This window comes from Rhinatrema bivittatum, chromosome 3, assembly GCF_901001135.1.
Source record: "Rhinatrema bivittatum chromosome 3, aRhiBiv1.1, whole genome shotgun sequence".
Lineage (NCBI taxonomy): Eukaryota > Metazoa > Chordata > Amphibia > Gymnophiona > Rhinatrematidae > Rhinatrema > Rhinatrema bivittatum.
Genome location: NC_042617.1, coordinates 190,642,690 through 190,666,003, shown reverse-complemented (window position 1 = coordinate 190,666,003; position 23,314 = coordinate 190,642,690). Strand labels below are relative to the sequence as shown.

The following is a 23,314-nucleotide window of genomic DNA, read 5'->3' as shown; positions in this document are numbered from 1 at the left end:
TGGATTGGCCACTGTTGGAGACAGGATGCTGGGCTTGATGGACCCTTCGTCTGACCCAGTATGGCATGTTCTTAATGATATAGGATATTACTTGATGCAAGCTAGGTAGAGAGAACATTGTACAAATCTCATCACTGTGTGAGTTTCTTCACTCCAAAGGACACCAAATCTTCACAAGAGTGCACTGTTCTGTTCGTATGTCACATTCTGCATGTAAAAATGGCCCCTAGCCCCTACACTACTACCTACACCTGACCTTGAGTTATTAGGTGGGCCTCTGATAGAGGTATAAATAGATAAGTATTACAAGGGCCTACTGACAACTATGGCTTAAATTTTAAAAGGAGTTTTGGGCATAAAAGCAACTTATATGCACATATGTGCAGCGTACACACGCACACTCAGTTTTCCAAAAGGGTTACACATGTCCGTATATTCATAGGCTAGGAGACGAGGCAGAAGGGATGGGGGTGGGGGGGGGGGAGGGCAATCAGGGAATCATGGTCTTTGCCCAGAAGAGTGTTTGCCAGTAACCTTTATTTCTATCTTGTTTGCACTTCAGCCTGATACAAGCTTTGCATGTTTTCTTTGGGGGAACTTGTCAGTGAATGGCACCACATTCCAGAGAGGTTAATGTGTATAGGTCTGGATACTGGGGGGCGGGGGGACTGGGTGAATGAGTGTCACGTAAGGCCCATAGGTTGTTTTGTTTTATTTTTTTTTTAAATAAATTTTCCTCCAAATTCATATTAATAGGCCAAATTGGAGACACTTAACAGTGCCAGGGACTAAAGAACTCCTTAACCCAATACACTTCAGACAAAAGTGATTTGCAATTCAATGATTAAACATCCATATCCAAAATAAAATTAGCATTGGTACTACTGCTGCTGTAATTGTCTTTCCTTGAGTCCTGACAGATGGAGGCAGACAACAAGTCTGTTTGACCAGACGCTCCTCCCTATATAGCCTGACGCCGCAGAGAAGGCATCAGTAGTCTCACTGCCAAAGCTGAAGGATCAGGTTCTCTTGGAACTAGACAACAAATATTAATGATAAGAAAAAATAGAGATAACAGATGTAGGTTTGCAATGAATATAACCTCTGCTCTTCTTTCCCTGGGCTGCTTTATCTTCATGCCCCATAAATGAAAGAGAGAGAGACAGAAAAAAAAAATCTCCTGTAATCCTTCTACTTTCTTCTTGACATCATCTTTGGCAAGAAAGACTTAACAGTTCTGATCATAGCCTTCTCTTTCAAAAAAGGGGGGTAAGAGTCTCTGCGGGATAGTGCTTTTACATAGAAACATAGAAATGACGGCAGAAGACGACCAAACGACCCATCCAGTCTGCCCAGCAAGCTTTCGCACTTTTTTTTTCTCTCACATACTTATGTTTCTCTTGGCTCTTAGTAACCTTTTTTATTCTATTTCCCTTCCACCCCTGCCATTAATCCTCCTGGTTGAGCAGATTGCTTCTAATTGTACTGTCTCTAGTGTTAAATCCTTTATGGAGGTCCTTTAAATAAGTGTGAATGGGCCCTTGTTAACATCCTCAAGACTATTCAGGGCCCATGATCGAACTAGCGGTCTCTTATTGGTGGTCTAATATGGCTTGCCCCTTTCAAAAAGCAGCTACATCCGGTTGTGACACCAGGGAGATCCTTCTGACTTGTCCCCAGAGGCCAGGACCCTCCCCCTTTTTGAAGAAAATTGCCCTGGTGATCCAATGGACTGCCCCCCCCCTACCAAAATTGGGTCCCATTTGGGCCCTTCTTGCTTTGGCTGATCCTCCTCCTCTAGGTTTTAAGAACTGCCTCATCTTAGAGATCCGTTGCTCCAACTTATCATCTCTAAACAGTCCGACCACGCAATTGGCTGTCTGTCCCACTGGCGCCACTTCCTCCTGTCCCTCCTTGGAATCCCCCAGGGACTCTGATTCATCCTTCCCTAAAAGGGAGTTTTCCTCTGGGGCAAAACTTCCACTCTGCAATTTTGGCATCTTGTGCTGCAGGAGTTCTTTATTTAGAGGGACACTGCCTGCTCTTTCCCCCTGTCCCTTCTTGCTTTTAAAGTTGACAAAAGGCCTTCTGCATTATCACTACAAATTATGATGTAAATTCCTAGCCTTCATTCTCGTTAGGGCCCTTTGATTCCTCTTCCTGCTGCAGGTTACCCAGTGCCCCCTCCAAGGCAGCTGAGGAATGCCTATAATGATCCCTGTTCGGTGGAGCCCTGATGTCATGCTTGAGACTCCCTACCCTCCTGGCACAGTGCTTGTCTCAGCACCATCACAGTTCCTGCAGAAGGAGCCTGGTACTGTAGCAATCTAGTGGGCCTCACACCTCTCACACTTTCTCCCGCATTCCATACCTATGATCCAGAAGAGGGGACTACTCCAATAAAAAGCTGATTTCCTTTTGGCCACGTTCCTCTCATGGGCTGCTGCTAGCTACCATAGCTCTATTTATCTTTTTTTTTTTCCTGGGTCTCTTAAAAGGTACAGTATCTGCAATTTAGTTCAACAATGAAAAATCCACGGATCTATAGCCCCGATTGCCCTGAGGTAGGAAGAACAACCATCGTACTGACTGTCATCCTTGGAACATCAAATCCCCTGCTTGGCCAAGGTCTCCACTGGGGAAAGGCAGCTTGTCCAAGAGACTATTGCCCCAGGAACCTTTCACCTTCCTGCTGTACCAGATATCATCCTACCATCTGCTGGAGGCAGAGAACTACCGACGCCTTCCCTGCTGCACCAGGCTATACAGGAGGAAGCATCAGGTCAACCAAATGTGCTCTCTGCCTCCATCTGCTGGTAGAGAGGACAAATCCAACAGTTCTGGATTGGTCTGCAAGACGATGAGGAAAAGGTGGTAAATGTGACAGCAAATATTCAGGGACAGGAATTTTAAACTTGGATAGATACTTTATGGCTGACAAGTACAATGCAAGAGTACTGTAGAACAATTTTCAGACAATTTACATGTGTAAATTGTTAGCTACATGAGCAAACAGCTTTTGAAAAGTGGCACCACCAAGGCTAAGGCAGATTCCATGGAACACAAAGCCTTGCTAGGAACAGAGGTTTCACCCACTTTGAAATCTTTTAAAATGTATTTCCACTGTAAAGTTTTGCAAGGGAAGAGATGAGAACCAACTGACTTCAGAGCACAACGTTTGCAAACACATGTTGCACAGCCTTTAAATTCTAATTCTTTGCTTTTCACTCCTCAAAGAAAGGAGGTGTGCAACCCCACACTTTGGATTTCATCCTTGTAGAATCCAACATTATAATTTAAAACAAAACAAAGCAAACAAAACTAAAAAAAAAAAAAAAAAAAGACCTTTTTCCTCATTTGTTAACACAGCTGAAATCTTCATAGTGGAATGACTCATTCTCCATGTTTCTAGTCCCCTGTTTTTTGCTGTCTGCCGCTAAGTAAAATGCTAATAAATACAGGTTGTTTGAATTAATTGCTCATCTTCTGCAGCTGGAAGTAGAGCAGACATTATTTCTGGAATGATTTTGCACAGCCTCACAATGCTAAGAAATCTCCCATAGATTCTTTGCTTTAATCACAGCACAAGCACTGATAGTTTTCTCCCACCGAGGTGACAACACAGACAGTCGGAACACCCAAGAGACATCCGACAATCCTAGCCGAACCTGCTACCCATTTTATGCTTACTGGAATTTCTTATTAAACATCACTGGCAATACACAGATTAAAACGAGCCACAGATGTTCCCTTTTGATTGCAGAGCCAAATGGTTTAAATGCTGGTGATGGAGGTTTAGCCACCCCACTCTCTAGTATCAGAGAGGCATACTCAATACCAGGGCTTAGTTCTGAGTCAGTCCTGAATTTTCTAGTGTGGATCCTCAAGATATGGCGTGCCAAAATTGAACTAGTTCAGGGAAGACTTTTAAAGTCAAAATGTTCCAAGTGGTAAGTATGCTAGAATCCACAAGTAGGAACTGAAATCTATCAAGGGGGTTAGTGTTCCTGGCTGTTACACTCTCCTGGATCTCCTCACTCCTTTCCTTGGGATTCACATCTCCTTTGGACTGATGCTGAACTTGCTGACTCCCAAGGACCCTTGCTGGTATCTTATTTTTCAATGCTTGAATTTCTCTCCTGCACCCTACTCTCTTCTCCTCTGGATCCTTTTGAACTCCTGGATCACAGCACTGGATAGACAGCACATCCATTTCTCCTTTCCGCACCGCTGGTTACTCATAAGCAGACACATGACACTCACTTGTAGCTGTTCTTGTTTAAGACCTTTAATCAGAAACAGAACTCATGCCCTATTTCAGTTTGATACGTACGAACCACGCCTGAGTAAATAAGTCATTGGTCGATTCGTTTCATTCATTTTGGTGGTGTATATATGTATTTCATGAATCGATAAAAATGCACAAAACTGATGGTATGTGGGTGGCCACTATATATGCGCACACTGGCAGTTTTGTGCACCTACTGTCAAGTCGTGACATACATGCGTACTGCCAACATAAATGAAATGAATCGACCTAAAGAAAGCCAAACCTAGGGCGAGAAGTTTGCTCCCTCCTCCCCACTGATGCAAACAGGAGCAGTAACTTGTAGCACAGCATCACCACAGGGATTGTCCGTGTGGCCCTCTAGATTTGCTAGGACTCCAAAAGGTTTTCCTCCTTCCCTTACTTCAAACTCCTTCTAAAAACAAGAGGCTTGCTTCCTCTCCGTCTCATTACTTCTAAACATTCTCATTAGAATTTTCTTGGGTTCATCCCTCCAATCCCTGCCCAGCCCCATTGTCCTTTCCTAGAGAGAAGTGCCACAGCAAATGGTTTATCCCACCCACTATTCTACCAACCTCAAAATGTCCCCCACAGGGAGGAGCACAGACCCAGTGAAGGGACCACATAACCATTTACAAAAGGTATGCTTGGCAATCTTAGGGGGTTATTTTCCAAGCCACGTTACGAGTTTTTCGCATGTGTTAAATGCCTTAACGCATGCGAAAAGCATCATAGTGCATGGTGCGATGCTAATTTAGAAAAGGGGAGGAGTTTGAGGCGGGATTTCTGGCCAAGTGGGCTGGCTTCGCAATTTGCAAAGCCATAATCGCACAGCTTTAACGCGGGAAAGAACTACACCTTTTCCATTTGCGTTAAGCTTTGCAACATGGCTTTATTGTACTTTGCGATGTTTTCGCAAATAGTGTTTTTAGTATTTTAAGCTGTTTGAGGGAGATGGACTCTCTACCTGGGTAACATCAAGCTAGGTTGAGAGAATATTGTACAAATCTCATCTTTGTGTGAGTTTCCTCACTCCGAAGGACTTCAAATCTTTACATGAGTGTACTGTTCTGTTCATACATCTCACGCTGAATGTCAGAGTGGCCCCTAACCCCTACACTACTACTTAAAACCTCACCTCAAGTAACTAGGTGGGCCTCCTATAGAGGTAAAAATACCTACGTACTATAAGGGCCTTATAGCTAGGCGCTCTCTCTCCCCCCACCCACAGAGAGAGCGCCTAGCTATAAGGTAGGAATTACAATTGTGGCACTTACTACAAAGTGCGAAAAAGTTATCACACTCTGCGGTAATACCTATGCGAAGTGCTAAGTTAGCGCACTTTGCAATAAATAAGCTATTACCATAAAACATGCCCTTCTTCCTATCACATGCGATAGTTTGATGAATCCTGGCCTTAGATAGAAGGTAGGTACAGACTGAAATTCTTACTGAAAAACTGGTACACTACATTGGGTAGTGTGCGCGAAAAGAATGTGAATGGGTATTAAAGATGGGGGTGGGGCAGGAGATAGTAAAAAGTCTCTTCAGTATAACAACTGTTCTAATTTCATTATTTCTCATTACAAACAAAGCTCTTGCACATGTCTGTAAACTGAAGTGTCTCCCAACGGAGGTAAAATTAATTTAAAAATGAACCATTTACCTCTATTTCAAGGGTAGAGAGGATAAAGAAATCAAAATGCCTGCTCTTAATAATATGCAGAGACCCTGCTTTGTTTATTGGGTAAGGCACAAATTCCTTAAAAGAAATCGAGCACAGGTCCCTGTAAGCTTTTTTTTTTTTTTAAATTAAAGTTATTTCTGAAATTTTAAACATAAATAACCCTAAAATAATAGCACCATAAACCTGAACGGCAGCATTCCAAGACAGGCAACGTTTATATAAGGTAAATGAAGAAATAATTTGGGAATAAGGACAGAGAAGGAACAACAAGAGAGAGATCGGGGGATGTTAAGGAGGGGACCATGGAGATGTAGAGAGAAAATGACTGACTTTGGGGGAATGTGGGCTGGGGGAAGGAATCCTGAGAGATAACAGCAGAGGAAGGGGATGAGGAATGGAGGTCAGAGAGTTGGAAAGAGAGGAGGAGGTGAGGAGGAGAAAGAGAAGGAAAGAATCGAGGGAAGAGAGAAGACAGACTGAAGGAAAATTAAGTATTAAAATTATCCACTCTGAAGGAAAGAGACAAGAAAGGACACCAGAAAGCGAAGGAAAAAAGTACAGAGGAAATATCATAGAATGAGAAACAGATACTGCACCAGAAAAGTAAGACAGCGACACCAAAAGTTGGAAACTGACTGATAGAGGATATTAATAGTAACTCCTCAGAGTAAAATATCCTGGAACTCAGTACGAAGTCTCTAACCTGGATGTGTCTCCCACTCAGAATTTACATGTTGAGAACAGATGAATTTTGTTGTTGCATGATTAATTTGGTTGTATACAGGACATAGCTGCAAGAACAGAGGCTTTTGTACTGTGCCCATAATTTGTGATGACAAAAAAAAACCAAAGAACGTGCTTTTAGGTATATTTTCAGAGTAGATTACTACAACCTTCCGTGGGGATATTTACTAGGGATGTGCTTTAACTGGTCGATTCGTTTCATTCATTTTGGTGGTATCTCACGAATGGATAGTAGGTGCATAAAACATAGTATGCACATATGCAGGTGGCCACCCACGAATGAAACGAATCGACCAACGAATTATTTACCTAGATATTTTGGCCTGGTTCTTGCAAACAAACAAAAACAGGGCAGTCCAACAGACTTCCACCTCTCACAAAAATGAACAGCTCACTCATGACTAGCAAGCACTAGAGGGAACAGATGTCGCAGATTCACCTGCCAGAAATCTGGTAACCTTATCCCCTCTTACTCCTTCCTAGAGGCAGATGAAGAGCAGAGCTTATTGCCTGTGTGCCACTTCTGCTGGCTTCAGTTGGATGTCTGAATGCATGGGGCCTTGTAATAATGCAGGACCCACTGGCCCTGTATATTCAGATTAAGTAGGCAGAATGAGACCCATTAAAAAAATTAATGTGAGGCAAGTAAGAAGTGCTGGGGTTGGAGAAGAGAGTGTGCAAAATTTGATTTCTGTAGGCCAAGAGGATTGGGCAAACTTCAAAAGTGTGCCATGAAGTGAAAGAGGTCAAGGAGCACTAGAGAAGCCTGATTTAGCTCTGACAGCCAACCATGTGCTGAGTTGAATTAGGTAACACAGAAAATAAAAGCAGACAATCTTTGCCAAACCAAGAGAAACCATTTATCATCCTTTTCAATGCCTGCTCACTGACCTGATTCCAGCTTGTTCCTTCTCTTCTCTGCGTTCCACCTCTGCCTCTTCATCCCTTTACTTTCCAGTCTGCTCTCATTTTCCTGCCTTCCTCCATTCCTTAGTGCACGCCTTCCCTTTATCCTTTTCCCCCATCTGTTTCCATGTTACCTCCTTCTTCTTGCCCCTTGTGCTACCTCTTCCTTCCTTGCTTCTCATCCCTCATGTTGCTGCCTTCCATCTCCTCTCATACTCATGCCTCCCCCTTTTCTCCTTCACTCTCCATGCGGTTTCCCTCAGTCTTTTCCTCGCTATTCTCTTGTCCCGAAAATAAAAAAAGTGTTTCCACCTTTCTCCTGAGTTTTATTTTGTTTGCTGTATTATTCATGTTTTCTGTGCTTTCTTTTCCTAACTTGTCCTTTTCCCTCCTTTCATACCACTTCCCTTTGTCTTTTTCTTCTCCATCTCAAGCTGTCTTCCCTTCACTGCCACCTCTTCTCTGAATCCTTTGCGGCTCTTCCATTTTTCAGTCCCTTCCTACTAAACTAGGTCTTGCTCTCTCCTAGCCCTCCACTAACACTTATTGGCCCCAATCTGACAGGATTCCAAAGAATAGGCCCAATCCAGCTTCCTCACAACCCAGAGATAAGCAATGGCTTTTCCAAGTCTACATGGCTAATAATGTTTTATGGACTTTTTCTCCAGGAGCTTGTCTAAAACCTTTTTAAACCCAGTTATGCTACCTGCTTTCACCACTTTCTTTGCAACAAATTCCACAGTTTGATTGAGCTCTAAGTGAAAATAAACTTTCTTCAATTTGTTTTAAAATGTACTCACCTATTTGTTATGGATTGTACCCTAGTCCTAATACAATTGAAAAGGGAAAATAACCATTCTCTTTTTATCCATTCCACCCTTAGGATTTTATAGACCTCTATCATATCTTTTCTCACTATCTTTCATCCTCCCATCTCTTCCTCCACCTCTCCATGTCTCACCCCAAGCTTTTCTCTCTCCTGCTCTTCTTATATCATCACTCACTGTCTCCTCCCTATTAGTCATCCTTCCACCATCTCTTCCAGAACCTCATTCACTCCCTACCTTTCTCTCTTCTCAACTTCTTCTCCTTCCCAAGCCTTTTCCTACTGCCTGCAACCTTCCCCCACTCACCAATATCATTCTGTATGCTCTGGTTCTATGATTTGACATCAAATCTTGTGAACTGGTAGGTTTTGAGTGACTAGTGCACAAACTGTTGCCCTGAAAGATTGAGAGTAATGGAGTTGGGTTCTCTCAGGTTCAACTGGGCAGTGGTAAGTGACTGTGGAGGGTGAGAGACCACAAAGACAAGAGGATTATATGGTGAGGAAAAAAAAAAAAAAAAAAATATATATATATATATATATAAACCCACTGTTTACTGTTCCTTGTATTAAGCCCCGGTCGGTCTCTTAAGACCAGGGCAGTTTGCCGTTCTATGTAAACCGGACTGATTTGTATCCAATACAAGAATTTCGGTATATAAAAATTATAAATAAAAAATATATATATATATATCTGGTAAACCTATCCATGTCACTGGATTCTAGAATCTTGCATTACCTACTAATCCAACCTAAATTTTGATTTCCAAGCCCATGTAAGCCTTCACCGAAAAGCAGTTCAGTCACAGCACTAAGCAAGCACAGTCATTTAATTATGTTATGTAGATCACACAAGTGGAAAATTATTATGCAGCTGGAACATGGTTTTTGAGTTTTTAGCAGACAATATGGATGCATTTTATCACACTTTTGGAGCTTTCATACTTTCTTTGTAACCTCTCTGTGGTAGGATGGATGTGAACAGAAGTCAGCAGACCTCACAGCTGACGGGAAATGACTTTCACATGCTCAGAAATGCAGCATCACTTTGTTCTACATCTAAACATCAAGACAAGATTAAGCTGTAAATAGTGTCACATCCTAATATCTGATAGAGGTCTGACATGTGCATTAGCTTCCAGCACATTTCTGAGTGTACACCAGAGAAGCCCTGTTTCCAAACAGCCCACAGGGCTATAAAGAATGCAAGTCCTTTAGGTGCATCTACTTGATGCACAATTTCAAAAGAGAAACAATGCACGATAGTTTAGGTTTGAAAATGAGTAAAGCATATACATGAGAAGCAGCTCCCAACCTTGCACCCACTCTTTTGTCTGGACAGCTGAGGAGGGATCAAACAGTCCATGGACTTGAGGAAAAGTCACATACATGTGAGGTCTTTCTCCCCCAAGCTATGCTACTCTGGGATCACTTCTGTTTAAACGCTCTGGCGAATACTGCATGCGGTGAGGAAGTCCATGCATACTTTTGGCCAGAGACAGAAGGGCAAGTTCCTGATAGGGATTCACTTGGGTAGACCGGCCTACTTATCTGGCTACACAGCATTGTTCTCTAAGGGAGCAATTTTCAAAACAGCCAGCCTAGGTGCAAAGCCCATGGGTACTTTGCATCTGAGAACTTTTGCACAAATTTGCAGAGGGAAAGGCCACACTTGCATTCCCTTAGCTACTGCCCATGGGCCCACTTGGCTTGCAGACCTTGTGTCTGCTTTGGCCAGGAAACAATGCGCAGCATTGGAAAATGCAACACACGTGCAATGTTTCTTACTTCCACCCAAAATACGCCCCCTTCTTAACCTGGCTAAAAGGCCGAGTATAGTGAACCTTGCAGGTACTTTTAGCTGGGTTAAAGGTGGAACATTTCTGGACGTTCCATTTACATGGGTAAATGGCTTTTGAAAATTCTCATCTAAAACGTATATGAGGGTGCATGGCACTACACAGTTCAGACCTAATCGCTACCAAGGACCATTTTCTCTTCAGGGATCTTTTTAAAGTTTAAGCTGAAAATTATTAATGGGTTCATAATTCTGCATGGATGTTCACATGATCCTGACTTGTGTGCTCACTGGATAAAAAAAACCAAACACAAACAAACCAACCCCGCCGTGTTTGCTGCTGCCACTCCAAATACCTGTATTACTTACCTCCAGTTACACCATGTGACAATATCCTTCCCAGGTACTCACCCTTTCAGGTTTAGCGCAAGACAGCAGCTATAATTAGCCTGCTTTCATCACACTCCCTGCTGTTACTAAATATGTAATTACTATGCAGAAGGGCTACTATTGGGCCCGTAGTAAAGCCTGTCCTTGCACGTGGGGAAACATTAGATTAATGTCTACTTTAGCTTGGTTTGTGTTCCATCAGGAAAAGACCTTTACTACATAAAAAAAAAAAAAAAAAAGTGACACCGTGTGACAGAGGTGGAAAATACTTATTAAATTTGAGCACCAGTCATGAACTGTTCGGAGCCAGGACAGGGATTTTTTTTTTTTTTACCCTTAACTTTTTTTTTTATTGTTCTTATTTGGCTCAGATTTTTAATCTATGTTTTGCTTAGTTTGCATTTTCCTACCTTTGATTCTTGCTCTTCCCTCCCTCTCCTCCCTTCCCCAGCTTCCAGTTGCTGTTTCTCTCCCCCCCAAAGCATCTTCAGCCTCTCTCTCTCTACCTGCCATGGTGGCTGTTGTCCTTGGCTACGGTTCAGCCATGGCACCAGCAGCATTCTTGGGCCTGCATCAGCACTGCAGCAAGTACCAATTTTAAGGACTAGGGATTTTTACAGCCCTGCCTTGTGACACAGGCTTATACAGTCAGTGGATTGCCTCACTTGGAGTTAATGCTCTATCCGGAACATTTAGGGTAATGAAGCAGAAGCTGAGATAGTCTGTTTCAGGATCTCTGGGAGGCCGCACTGACCAGATATCTAACAAGTTTATATAGAAGTTTGCATTTCAATAAATATCTTCTTTTCAAAAACAAAACGAAAAAAATGTAAAAAACTAAGTTTTTGGAAAGTTTTACTTTTTTGATAACAGTATAGCTCATCTTAGTAAAATCATAATGAGAAGTTCAGTCTCTAAACTTCTCTCCCATTCTGTGTTTTTGGGGAAAATACGCACCACAAGAAGTTTGACTTTTAATAGCAGGTACTAAATTAGGAATATTTTGAAGAATAGCAAGGCTCCAAAATGGAGCTGTAAGCTTTTGACAATAGTGATAGCTGTGCAATTAATCCTCCCTGACCAAACCAACAGGCAGATACGGTACAGTGCGCTCCGATGGAGCGCACTGTTAACCTGTCATTAGATGTGCATTTTCCCTTACCCTTTATTCTATAAGGGGCGGAAAATGCGCATCCAACCCGCAGAACCTAATAGCACCCTCAACATGCAAATGCATGTTGACGGCCCTATTAGGTATTCGCGCGCGATTCAGAAAGTAAAATGTGCAGCCAAGCCGCACATTTTACTTTCAGAAATTAGCGCCTACCCAAAGGTAGGCGCTAATTTCTTCCGGCACCGGGAAAGTGCACAGAAAAGCAGTAAAAACAGCTTTTCTGTGCACCCTCTGACTTAATATCATGGTGATATTAAGTCGAAGGTCCCGAAGAGTAAAAAAAAAAGTTAAAAAAAAAAATTTTGAAGTTGGCCCGCGGCTGTCGGGTCGAAAACCAGACGCTCAATTTTGTTGGCGTCCGGTTTCCGAGCCCGTGGCTGTCAGCAGGCTCGAGAACCAACGCCGGCAAAATTGAGCGTCGGCTGTCAAACCCGCTGACAGCCGCTGCTCCTGTCAAAAAGGAGGCGCTAGGGACGCACTAGTGTCTCTAGCGTCTCCTTTTGCCCATTTCTACCGCCGGGCCTCATTTGAATACTGTATTGCGCGTACAGGCGAATGGCCTGTGCGCGCGCCAGTCCAACGGACTTTACTGAATCGGCCTGATAGGTGAAATATGGCACCATGTGGGAGGAGGGCAGTGGCACCACTGATAAAATAAACCATCAAGTACACCTGACAAAGGAGGGGGCAATTGTTCTCCAGAGCAGAATGCAATATATTACTGAGATCCAGTGCCAATTACGTGATCTCTCCTATAATTCACTTAACACTGATCTGACTGCAGCTTTACAGACCAGTATTGGGAAACTGATTGAACAGGGAGAGGTTTGGGGTTTTTTGACAAATAAGGAAGTGTGTTCATTAAAAATAGCTAAATCCATTGTTCCTGTGCTGTATATCGTACTCGAAATACATAAAAACTTAAAGTAGCCTCCCGGATGTCCAACTGTTTCAAGTCAGGGCTCAATTCTGGAACCTCTATCAGTCTTTTTAGGCCATTTTTTTTTAAACCTTTTGTTGTGACAAGAAGATCTTTTCTTCAAGATACTTCACTGTTAAATAAGATACCATTATTAGCCCAATAGTTTATTAGTTACTTTGGACATCGAAGCTTTATATACCAACATTCCTCAGGCAGAATCATTAGAGCTGGTTAGAGACGTTCTGCACACTCATCTCAGACCACATAGGGATACTAGGGATTTTCTAACTCAAATGGCTGAATTGCTTCTGAAACTTAACTATTTTTCTTTTGATTCCAAATTTTACCACCAAATCCAGGGAGTTGCCATGGCAGCAACAGTGGCTCCTGATGTAGCCATTCTGTATTTTGATAATATTTATCTATATAATTCTATTTGGTTTCAACATATTGTGCTATGGCACCATTACATAGATGACATTTTCTTTATTTGGATATCTAGTGAGCAACATTTAAATGCGTTCTTGAATTGGCTTAATGGGTTGGACTGTTATTTGAAATTTTCCTTGCAGTTTCAAACATCCCATATTGCCTTCCTGGATATCACCATTTAAAAAAATGGCGGCAATGTTTTTGCTACACTGTATAGAAACAATGCCAACCATAATAATCTTTTGATGTACTCTAGTTGACATCCTAGGGACTTAAAGGCAGTTTGCCAGTGAGTCAATTCCTCCAGTTAAGGAGGATTTGTTCTACATTGGAAGAAAATAAACTAGAGGTTCATGATATGTCTTTGAGATTTACATAACAGGGAAATCCCAGATCTATTATCAGAAAGGCATACAAGAGAGCTCTGTTTGCAAATAGAGTTGTTATTATCATATACGGTAGATAAAAACAGCCTGATCCCCGGTTGACGTGTGTACTTCAATTTATGGACTGCTCTAGACAGATCTAAAATATGTTGAGTTATTGGCATGTTCTCTCTCTTCATAAGATCTTTGCAGTATTTCCTAGAGTTTCTTTTTCACATGGCCTAAATATTAGAGACTTGGTGGTACACTCAGTTTTTCATTCAGCAAATAATGACAATGATCCTTGCCTACCTGTGGGTCATTATCTTTATGACGGTTGTGACATGTGCCTAATGGCACTTACAGGGTCAAAGTGGATACACCCCAAGTTCAAATGTGTTATTACTTTGAGATCCTATACCACCTGTCTTTCTCAGAATGTAATTTATGTTATACAATGTCCATGCAATTTGATTTACATCAGGTGGACTAAGAGATGCATCAGAGTTAGACTGATTGAACACAAGAGCTGTACTAACACCTTAAAATGATCAGCTCCTATGGTCACCCATTGTCAACATTTTTCCATTGTTTTGGTGATTTAAAATGATCTATTTTAGAACAACTCAATCCCTCAAGTCATGGTGGTGACACACAAAATATCTTGAATAAGAGAGAACAGTTTTGGATTTTCAATTTGCGATCCGTAGTACCCGATGGTTTGAATGAAATGATCAATTTGTATTCCTTAATTTAATGTTTTCATCAATTTGAGTTACACTACACATGGGTTACTTCACTTCCTGTTCTCAGTTTCCTCCATTTCATTACAGGGACATATAGATGTGACATGCAAGATTGGACTGTCCAAAAGTGAGCTTGGATTGAGCAGCCAACCACTGATGCAGGCTTTTGTCCGAAACATGAATTCATGTCAACAACGAGGAAAATGTTTTTACATACATTCCTAAAAATTCACATATAAAAGTTACATAAAAATGGACCGCAAGTTAAACAGTATATGATATGCTTAACATACATTGTTCAACATTGACAGTCCTACAAAAAACCTTTTTCAAACACTTCATTGAAGTTTAATACCAAGATCTTTCTATACTTTGTATTCTTTGAGCTATTTTATATAATCATCCATGGCTTAATTTGTGGGGAAATGGGGGAGGGGGAATGCAGTTCCTGCACTTCTTTTCAGGCTTAAGAGGCAGAGCAGCATGGATGTTCTGCTCCATTCCTTCCTCTCCAGGCAGCCTGCAGGGAAAAGAAGAGGAGGGGCTGAGCCTGCAGCACACAGAAAACAGCCGCTCTGCTCCCTAATCCAGCCTCTCCTACATTAAACGTAGAAACAAAGAAACGTAGAATTGTCGGCAGAACAAGACCCAATGGTCCATCCAGTCTGCCCAGCAAGTTTCATACGGTAGCAACTGCTGCTCCATGCAGGTTACCCCCATGCTTTATGTTAAGGATAGAAATACTTACAATCAAACCCATAACAAAATTACTGTTAGTAATATTTTACGAGGTGAGCAGCTTTCCTGATAATTCAGACTCTGCACTTCTTGGCATTAAATCCCAGCTGCCAAATCCTCGACCAATTTCTTAAATCGCTTTTCATTCTCTCTACTCCTTCAAGCATGTTCACTTTGTTGCAGATTTTAGTTATTATCTGCAAATAGACAAACTTTACCTTCTATTCCTTCCGCAATGTTACTCACAAACTTATTGAACAGAACCGGCCCTAAAACTAATCCCTGTGGCACTCCACTTAGCACCACTCTTTCTTCAGAGTAGGTCCATTTAACATTACATGCTGTCTACTGTCAGTCATCCAGTTTGCAATCCACACCACTCCTGACAGGCCGATACAGTACAGTGTGCTCCGGTGGAGCGCACTGTTAACCCGCGATTGGACGCGTGTTTGACGCCCTAGTGTTACCCCTTATTCAGTAAGGGGTCGAAAACGCATGTCCAACCCCCCCCCGAACCTAATAGCACCCGCAAAATGCAAATGCATGTTAATGGCCCTATTAGGTATTCCCGCGCGATTCAGAAAGTAAAATGTGCAGCCAAGCCGCACATTTTACTTTCAGAAATTAGCGCCTACCCAAAAGGTAGGCGCCAATTTTTCTGGGCACCGGGAAAGTGCACAGAAAAGCAGTATAGACTGCTTTTCTGTGCACCCTCCAACTTAATATCATGGTGATATTAAGTCTGAGGTCCCGAAAGTTACAAAAAGTTAAAAAAAAATTTGAAGTCGGCCCTCGGCTTGAAAACCGGACGCTCAGTTTTGCCGGCATCCGGTTTCCAAACCCGTGGCTGTCAGTGGGTTTGAGAACAGATGCCGGCAAAACTGAGTGTCGGCTGTCAAACCCGCTGACAGCCACCGCTCCTGTCCAAAAAGAGGCGCTAGGGACGCGCTACTGTCCCTAGCGCCTCTTTTTACCGCCGAGCCTAATTTGAATACTGAATCACGCACACAGGAGAGCGTTCGCCCGCTCTCCCGCGTACTTTACTGTATCGGCCCGTTAGTGCCCACGCCCAAGCTTCTCATTTTGTTCACTAGTCTCCTATGCAGGATAGTATCAAAAGCTTTGCTGAAATCCAAGTAAATCAAATCTAGCGCTCTTCCTTGATCCAATTCTGTAGTCACCGAATCAAAAAAAGCAATCAGATCTGTCTGACAGGACCTTCCCCTGGTGAATCCATGCTGCCTTGGGTCCAGCAACACACTGGTTTGTGGAGAGTTCACTATGCTTTTTCAGCAGAGTCTCTATTCATTTTCCCACCACCAAGGTGAGGCTATCCGGCCTGTAGTTTCCAGCCTACTCTCTGCTACCACTTTTGTGAAGCGGGACCACCACTGCTCTTTTCCAGTCTCATGGCACCACTCCCGTTTCCATGGATCTATTGAAGAGGCCTTTCAGCAGACCCGCCAGCACATCTCTGAGCTCCCTCAGTATCCTGGGATGTACCTTATCCAGCCCTGTGGGCGTATCCACTTTCAGTTGTCCTAGCTCTTCCCATACATTCTCTTCTGTAAACAGAGTTTCGTTACTTCACCCCATGTACATTATTGTCAACCAGCAATGGTCCTTCTCCAGGTTTTTCTTTACACCGAACTGAAGTATCTGTTTAAGATTTCTGCTATTTCGTCATGTCTCGCCACACATTATTCTTTGTCACCTTTCAATTAAACTATGGCGCTTCGGGTCTCCCGTCTTTCTCTGATATATCTGAAAAATGTTTTGAGACCACGCTTTATCTCTCTTCCACTTGACCTTTTGCTTTCCTGCTTTCTCTTATTCTACCTCATCTTCACCAGGTATTCTTCCCTGTGTTCCTCTTTTTGGGCTCCTTTATACTTCTTGTTCTTTTAGCCTTTATATTTTCATCCACCTCCTTTCAGAACCAGATCAGTTTCTTTTTCATCTTACTTTTGTTTCTAAAATGTAGATTTGTTGCCTTTGTAATAGCTCCTTTTTAAATTTGGCCCACTGTTGTTCCACCTCAACCATTTTCTTCCAGTCTTCTAGTTCTTCCTCCAGGTATGTCCCCATTTTGACAAAGTTCCCCTACCCCCTTCTTCGTAAAGAACATACACAAAGAGTTTCAATGAGCACAAGTATGACGCTGGAGAGCAGGTGTGCCAACTGTCAAGGCTTCAACCCTGGTCTTGATGAATGGCACTTCTGCTCACAACTTTCACACTTATGCTTTCAAACTTTGTGTCCATTACCAAGGGCTTAATTTCTGGCAGACCAACCCAGAACAGCATTCTGCCACCTTTTTTCTGGGACTCAAGAAAGTGGAGCAGAGCCTGCAGTTTATATCAAATCTAGCGCTCCTTGTGGAAACAGAACAGAACCAGATGTTGCACGGATCATTCATGGCACCACGCACTGCCCTTAGAGGAAGCAGAGAACAGAGAGTGTTGGAGCTGCTTACCATGAGACAAGGGCACTACATGACCTGTGAGTGTGTGGGTTCACATGTGGCCCTCGTCCCACCCCTTTGCATAGGTCAAAACTAGTATTGGCCCCACCCTCCACCATTACACTTCATTTCTGTCTACAAATTAACTCATAAATTCATCAAGCCACGATGTATCTTCACAGGAGGGGGTTTCACTATTGTGAGTGTGGGGAGGGGGGGGGTGTCACTGCGAGAGTGGGTCCCCTCCCCCCAAAATGCATTGCAGCTGTATGGCACATTCTTTTGTGTCACGGCAAACACTGCAGCACAAAAGAACACTGAGCAGCACTTTTAAAACAATGGCAGCCCCAACCTCATGGGATCACCATTGCCTTAAGGGGCTGCTGCCCCCCCCCCCAAAAAAAAGGGATACAAATGGGGAGGTTGAGCAGGAGGCAGTGCTAACCCTGTCTCTTCCTGGGGTCACCAGTCGAGGCAGCCTGAGCAGCCCAGAAAGTGAAAAATAGTTCAAAGTACGTGCATGGCAGCAGCAGCAGCAGCGGTGGCAGGCCCCCCTCCCCCCCAAAAAAAATTATTTTCAGGTCCTGGTGCCCCTTCCCATACCCACCCCAACTAAGTGTCTACATTATATCCCCCTGCCACCTTCCAGAAGGCAATTTCCCCACTCCCCAAAGTGCTTTCAACTTCCCACCCCCCAAAAAAATTTCAGGACCCCTCCACCTCCCGACCTTTCTCCAGTCACATGGCTGGGCAAGGTCGGGTCAGTGCCATTTTGGAAAATGGTGCTTACCAGGCCGGGTACAAGGATGTACCTGGCCCAGATGTGGGGTCCAATTAAAGGTATAATGGAGTTATGGAGGGGGTCAGCGGTGTGTGAGGTCCTGAAATTTGGTTTTTTTGGGGGGGGGAGGTGGGAATTGCCTTCTGGGGGGAAAGGGGCTGGGGGAATAGCCTGCTGTGGAGCCGGTGTGTGTGGGGGGGGGGGGCAGATTTGATATAGGCACTTCAGGACTGGTGGATATTGGAAAGGGAGCCAGAGCCTGAAAATAGTTTGTTGTGGTGGCCACAACTACCGCTGCTGCATGCATTTTTTGAACCATTATTCACTTTTTGGGGGAGTCGGGGCAGCCTCGACTGGTGGCCCCGGGTTGAGAGGGGGGATCAGAACCGACCCCTACTCAACCTTCCTGTTTGGCCGTGAGTTGGGTTTTTTTTTTTTTCTGACACTTTAAATATCAGGACACACATTAGGGTCCTGGGCCTCTAACAATTTTCAATGAGGTGTTGTTATTTTATCCCTGCTGACCACCTTCTCCGTTAGGCGCTATAAAATATTTACATCAAATTGAATATGTATTTCCAGTATTCATGCATGCAAATAATGTCATTTTAATAGGGTAGGGTATCTGGTCAGGGAGTTGCAAAATATCACATATCGCACGATATACACGATATAATACACATTACAGCCCTAATGCTTCTTGATGAATCACAGTGTAAGCCCTGTAATCATGACACGGAGAAAAAAAAAACCTTGTTTGTGTGAATTATCTTCTATAAAACTATAGTCCAAAATAATATTGTGCTTAAAGAAAAACAATTAAGACAAAATTTTTCTTATTGATGCTCTAAATATTAAAAGACAATTTATCTTCTTGGATATAAAAGGCCAGTGAGTCTGCAGCCCCCGTCCCCCAAGTGCTTGGGCTGAGAGCGGCCGTCCCCGCTGTCACTCACCTGCGATGTCCCACAGCTGCAGCCGCACCAGAGTCCTCTGGTCCCAGTGGATGACTTTTAGAGCGAAGTCCACCCCGATGGTGGCGCGGTAGTGCTGTGAGAAGAGCTGGTGCACGTAGCGCTTGATGATGCTGGTCTTGCCCACACCCAATTCCCCGATCACCAGCACCTTGAAGAGGTGCTCCGAGCTCTCCGCGCCGGCCATAGGTAAAGACCCACCCCCTCCTGTACCCGAGAAAGAAATCCAAGCACACGGCACCTGAGCTGCTGGGTTGGGGGCAGCTACAGCGTAAGGACCCGCTCCCTAACCCCACCCGCCTGGATTCTGGGGCAAACTATGTCCTCATCCCAAGCATCGAGACGGGGCTCCCTGCCTTCCTATCGGCCTTTCCGGCTGCTCTTCACTGACCACCTTCCTGTTCACAGAAACTTCTCTTCTCCTGCTTTACCGACTGCAGTCACTCAACCCGGAAATCACAGGCCCTGCCCCTCCGTGGTTCTGCCGGGACGAGGGTGGGACTCAACACGTTGCTCTAGACTAGAGCAGGCATGGGAAGGAGGCGGTCCTGGTCCTGCTCCTGCTCCGCCTCCTCCCAGCCCTCCCCCACTGAAACGTCCCTAGCGCTGCCCCTCTGCCAGAGGCCACAGACGGGGCCTAATCTGCATAACTGGGTCCACCCATCTCCTCTTCCCCACCCTGTGCAAGCAGGTAAGGGGAGGTGACCGATGGCAAGCTCCAGTACAGGGTGAGACCGCTGGTGGGGGGAGGGGGAATGGAAGGGCAGTTTGGTGTAAAAAAGAAAAACATAGGTTGCTGCTTGGGCTGCACCTCCGAAGGTTATTTTGTTGCTTCTGAAGAAGTCACATAAAGCAATTTTATGGGCTCTCTGAGGTTTAAATAGCACCATCAGGCAGGTAACAAACACCTAGGATAGCAATACTGGAATTGTTACAGACACATTTCATAGGAAACAGTGCAAGGAGTAATGGGGTGTTATTACTTGGGGCAATATAATACATTCATAAAGGTGAGGGGGAAAGCATACTGGGATGCAGAGTAGCATTGCATGACATTTTCTTGTATGTCTGTGTGTGTAAGTAGATAGATTATATCTATGTATTTATAAAAATAGTCATAGATACATGTAGCAATATATGTGCAAATCAATAAATATTTTCAAAAGAACAAGAAAACTGAGTTTAATAAACCAATGAGTGGGATGCATGTTTACAATTAAGAAAACCTAACTTTTTTTAGTGTTGCACATGTTTCTTTTGCAAAAGCTACCATCCACTGTGACTATGCTATAATGTTTTTAATCATTTTAGCTTTAACAGACCATTTCATTGGAAGGTTAAGGTTATTTAGGCTCTGATACTTCAGAAGAGATATTGCAATTAATACATGAGTGACAAAAAGTGGGACAATTAATCTTTAAAGGGGTCATTAACTAAGCAGCAGTATTTTTCCCATACTACAGAAGTCTTAAAGCTGCGGTAAAAGGCTACTTTGTGAATTCCATGGTATTTTTCCCTGCGGGAAAATGCCACAGCATATGGTATTTTCAAGCAGGGAAAAATATCATGGCAGTGAAAGACCCTGGAACTTGGGGGCCACCATTGCTTAAAGGGACCAGCAGCCTTGAGTATGAACCCCCCCAAAGAGTAGTCTCATTCACCCTCACCCCGCTGAGCAGTACATGAAGGGGGAGTCTGTCTTCACCCTCCCAGTGCTTTGTTGGTTAAAGTGGGTTCCGGAACTAAGCAGGATGGGAATTAAACCATTGTTACCTCCCCTGATCTGCCCCCTACGTACGTGGCAGCTGCTGCTAGTTCCCCCCTCCCAGGGGACTAAGCTTAGTTATTGACCTCTTCTCGTTCGCTGCCTGGGGAATGTCAGGTCTATCAAAGAAATAGGGAGTACAATGCCCCCTGCTGGCATCCCTCAATATTTTGCATTTCAGCACCATCCTGGCGAAATTGGTTGACTCCAGACAAATAGTCTCAGTAAGCAAAATGTACAGAAAGGCCGTCCATTTTGTTAGATCACCTCAGGCAGTGAATAAAGTGGTCCAGGAGGGCCTGGTTGGGAGTGGGGGAGGTCCACCATCAGGTTGAACCCCACGTGGGGATAGGCATGTGAGTTGTACTCTCCAATGTACTACCCTTCCTCCTGGACGCTCTGCTCAAAGCGCATCTTGGTGGCCTCAGGGACCTTATGTCTCCCATCTCGGTGCTCCCCGCAGACCACTGAGAGCAGGAACTGAGGCATATTATCTTGTTCTGGAGGTAGACCTGTGTGCGCCTTCCCAAAGGGGAAGAGGAGGTAACCGGGTCACTAAGTGTCCTGTACAAGGGGGGGGGGGGGGGCGGTGCATTTTTAAAATCTATTATTCGCGGAGGAAGCCAGGTGCTTCTTCTGCTATTAATTAGAGCATACCAGAATGCAGTGCCAGGTGTGGATTACCAAATCTAACAGCGCGCCTGGCTGTTCAGCTTAGAGAAGAGATGGCTGATGGGGGATATGATAGAGGTCCACAAAATCATGAGAGGTCTAGAACAGGTAAACGTGAATCGGTTATTTACTCTTTCAGATAATAGAAGGACTTAGGAGGCACTCCATGAAGTTAGCAAGTAGCACATTTAAAACAAATCGGAGAAAATTCCTTTTCACTCAACGCACAATTAAGCTCTGAAATTTGTTGCCAGAGGATGTGGTTAGTGCAGTTAATGTAGCTGGGTTTAAAAAATGTTTGGATAAGTTCTTGGAGAAGTCCATTAACTGCTATCAATCAAGTTGACTTAGGGAATAGCCACTGCTATTACTGGCATTAGAAGTATGGGATCTTGTACTTGTAACCTGGATAGGCCATTGTTGGAAATAGGAAGCTGGACTTGATGGACCCTTGGTCTGATCCAGTATGGCAAATTCTTATGTTCTTAACAGTGTCCCCCCTCCCACCTGCTGCACCCTCGCACTCAGATCCTGTCTCCCCTGTCCCAGCTCAGGGGTTATGCCTCACTTCCTCGTAGCAAGGTGAAACCAGTTGGTCCGGGAGGAGAGCCACCCATTGCTGTTTATAAGAGAGGCCCTGATCCACCTCCCTTCCACCCACCAAAAGGCTTGCAGCAGAAACTGAGCACCTGGCCTCCACCCTGGAGCCGACCAATGTGCCATCTAATGCCCGGGAAAAGCGCAAGAAGCCGGGACGAAAAGTCAGCAGGGAAGCACCAGAAACCCCCCATCCATGATCAGGCCATGGGCCTTCACCTGCCAGAAGGCAACAGCAGTACCCCCAACCCAGGAGTAAGGACCAATGGAAGGGAACCCCAGGAAGGTCAGGGACAGTGGCAGGGGAGGGAGGCGGATCCCATAGACTGGGAAGTAGGACCTCCCTTTCAGGCCTCACTGGAGGGTCCTCTGAACCCTCACATGGAGAAAGTGAACAGATGGATGCATTTACTCCTCCTAATCCACCAGCTGTCCAGGTACCAGTTGTCCCTCCAAGGAAAAAGAAAAAGAGGAAGCGAAGCATGGATGCCACTCAGGAAAGGGGCCCCCTGCTAGCTCCAGAAAAGAATACAGACAAGAAGGATCATCCTCTCCCACCAAAATGGCAGTAGATGGGCGGGCAACCCTCGCCTTCTCAGACTCTAGATTGAACAGCTCAGCCCTTAGGGCAGGCTCTCTGCCTTAGCAGGGAGTTTTTCTCCCCCCCCCCCCCCCATTCCTACTATCTCCACTAGATAGTGGTAGCTTTACCCTAGAGGCGGCTGTGGCACCTCCTTCAAACTGTTCAAATCCTCTACTGATCGAAGAAGTGGCAGCATCTGTGGAGGTCATGGGCGAGGAGAAGATGCTCCAGACACCCTGAGCTGGTGGCCAGAGTGGGGAGCCAGACTCACTTCCAGGGAACTAGCCTTGAGGTCCTCTTCTCTGAACACCCCCGAGGGGTGTGGATCTGCCAGGTGGGGAGGTAGAGGCACTCGAGTGTCAGGGAGAGCTGGGGATAGAGATGCCTTCTGCTGCAGAGGAGATTGTGCCTCCACAGAAAACAGGGCACCTGCAACCTGAGGGGATCCTCCTCTTGCCTGAG

The 23,314-nt window shown here is 44.4% G+C and overlaps 1 protein-coding gene across 1 annotated transcript in view; it reads right to left on the bottom strand.

Annotated features, from left to right (window-relative positions):
• RAB32 (RAB32, member RAS oncogene family) overlaps positions 1-19,822 on the bottom strand; it is a 129,574-nt gene extending 109,752 nt beyond the window's left edge. Inside the window, exon 1 of the mRNA XM_029594039.1 lies at positions 19,218-19,822. Coding sequence (XP_029449899.1) covers positions 19,218-19,422 — 205 coding nt within the window. The 5' untranslated portion in view covers positions 19,423-19,822. The remainder of the gene's footprint in view (positions 1-19,217) is intronic.
• Between the last annotated feature and the right edge of the window lie 3,492 nt (positions 19,823-23,314).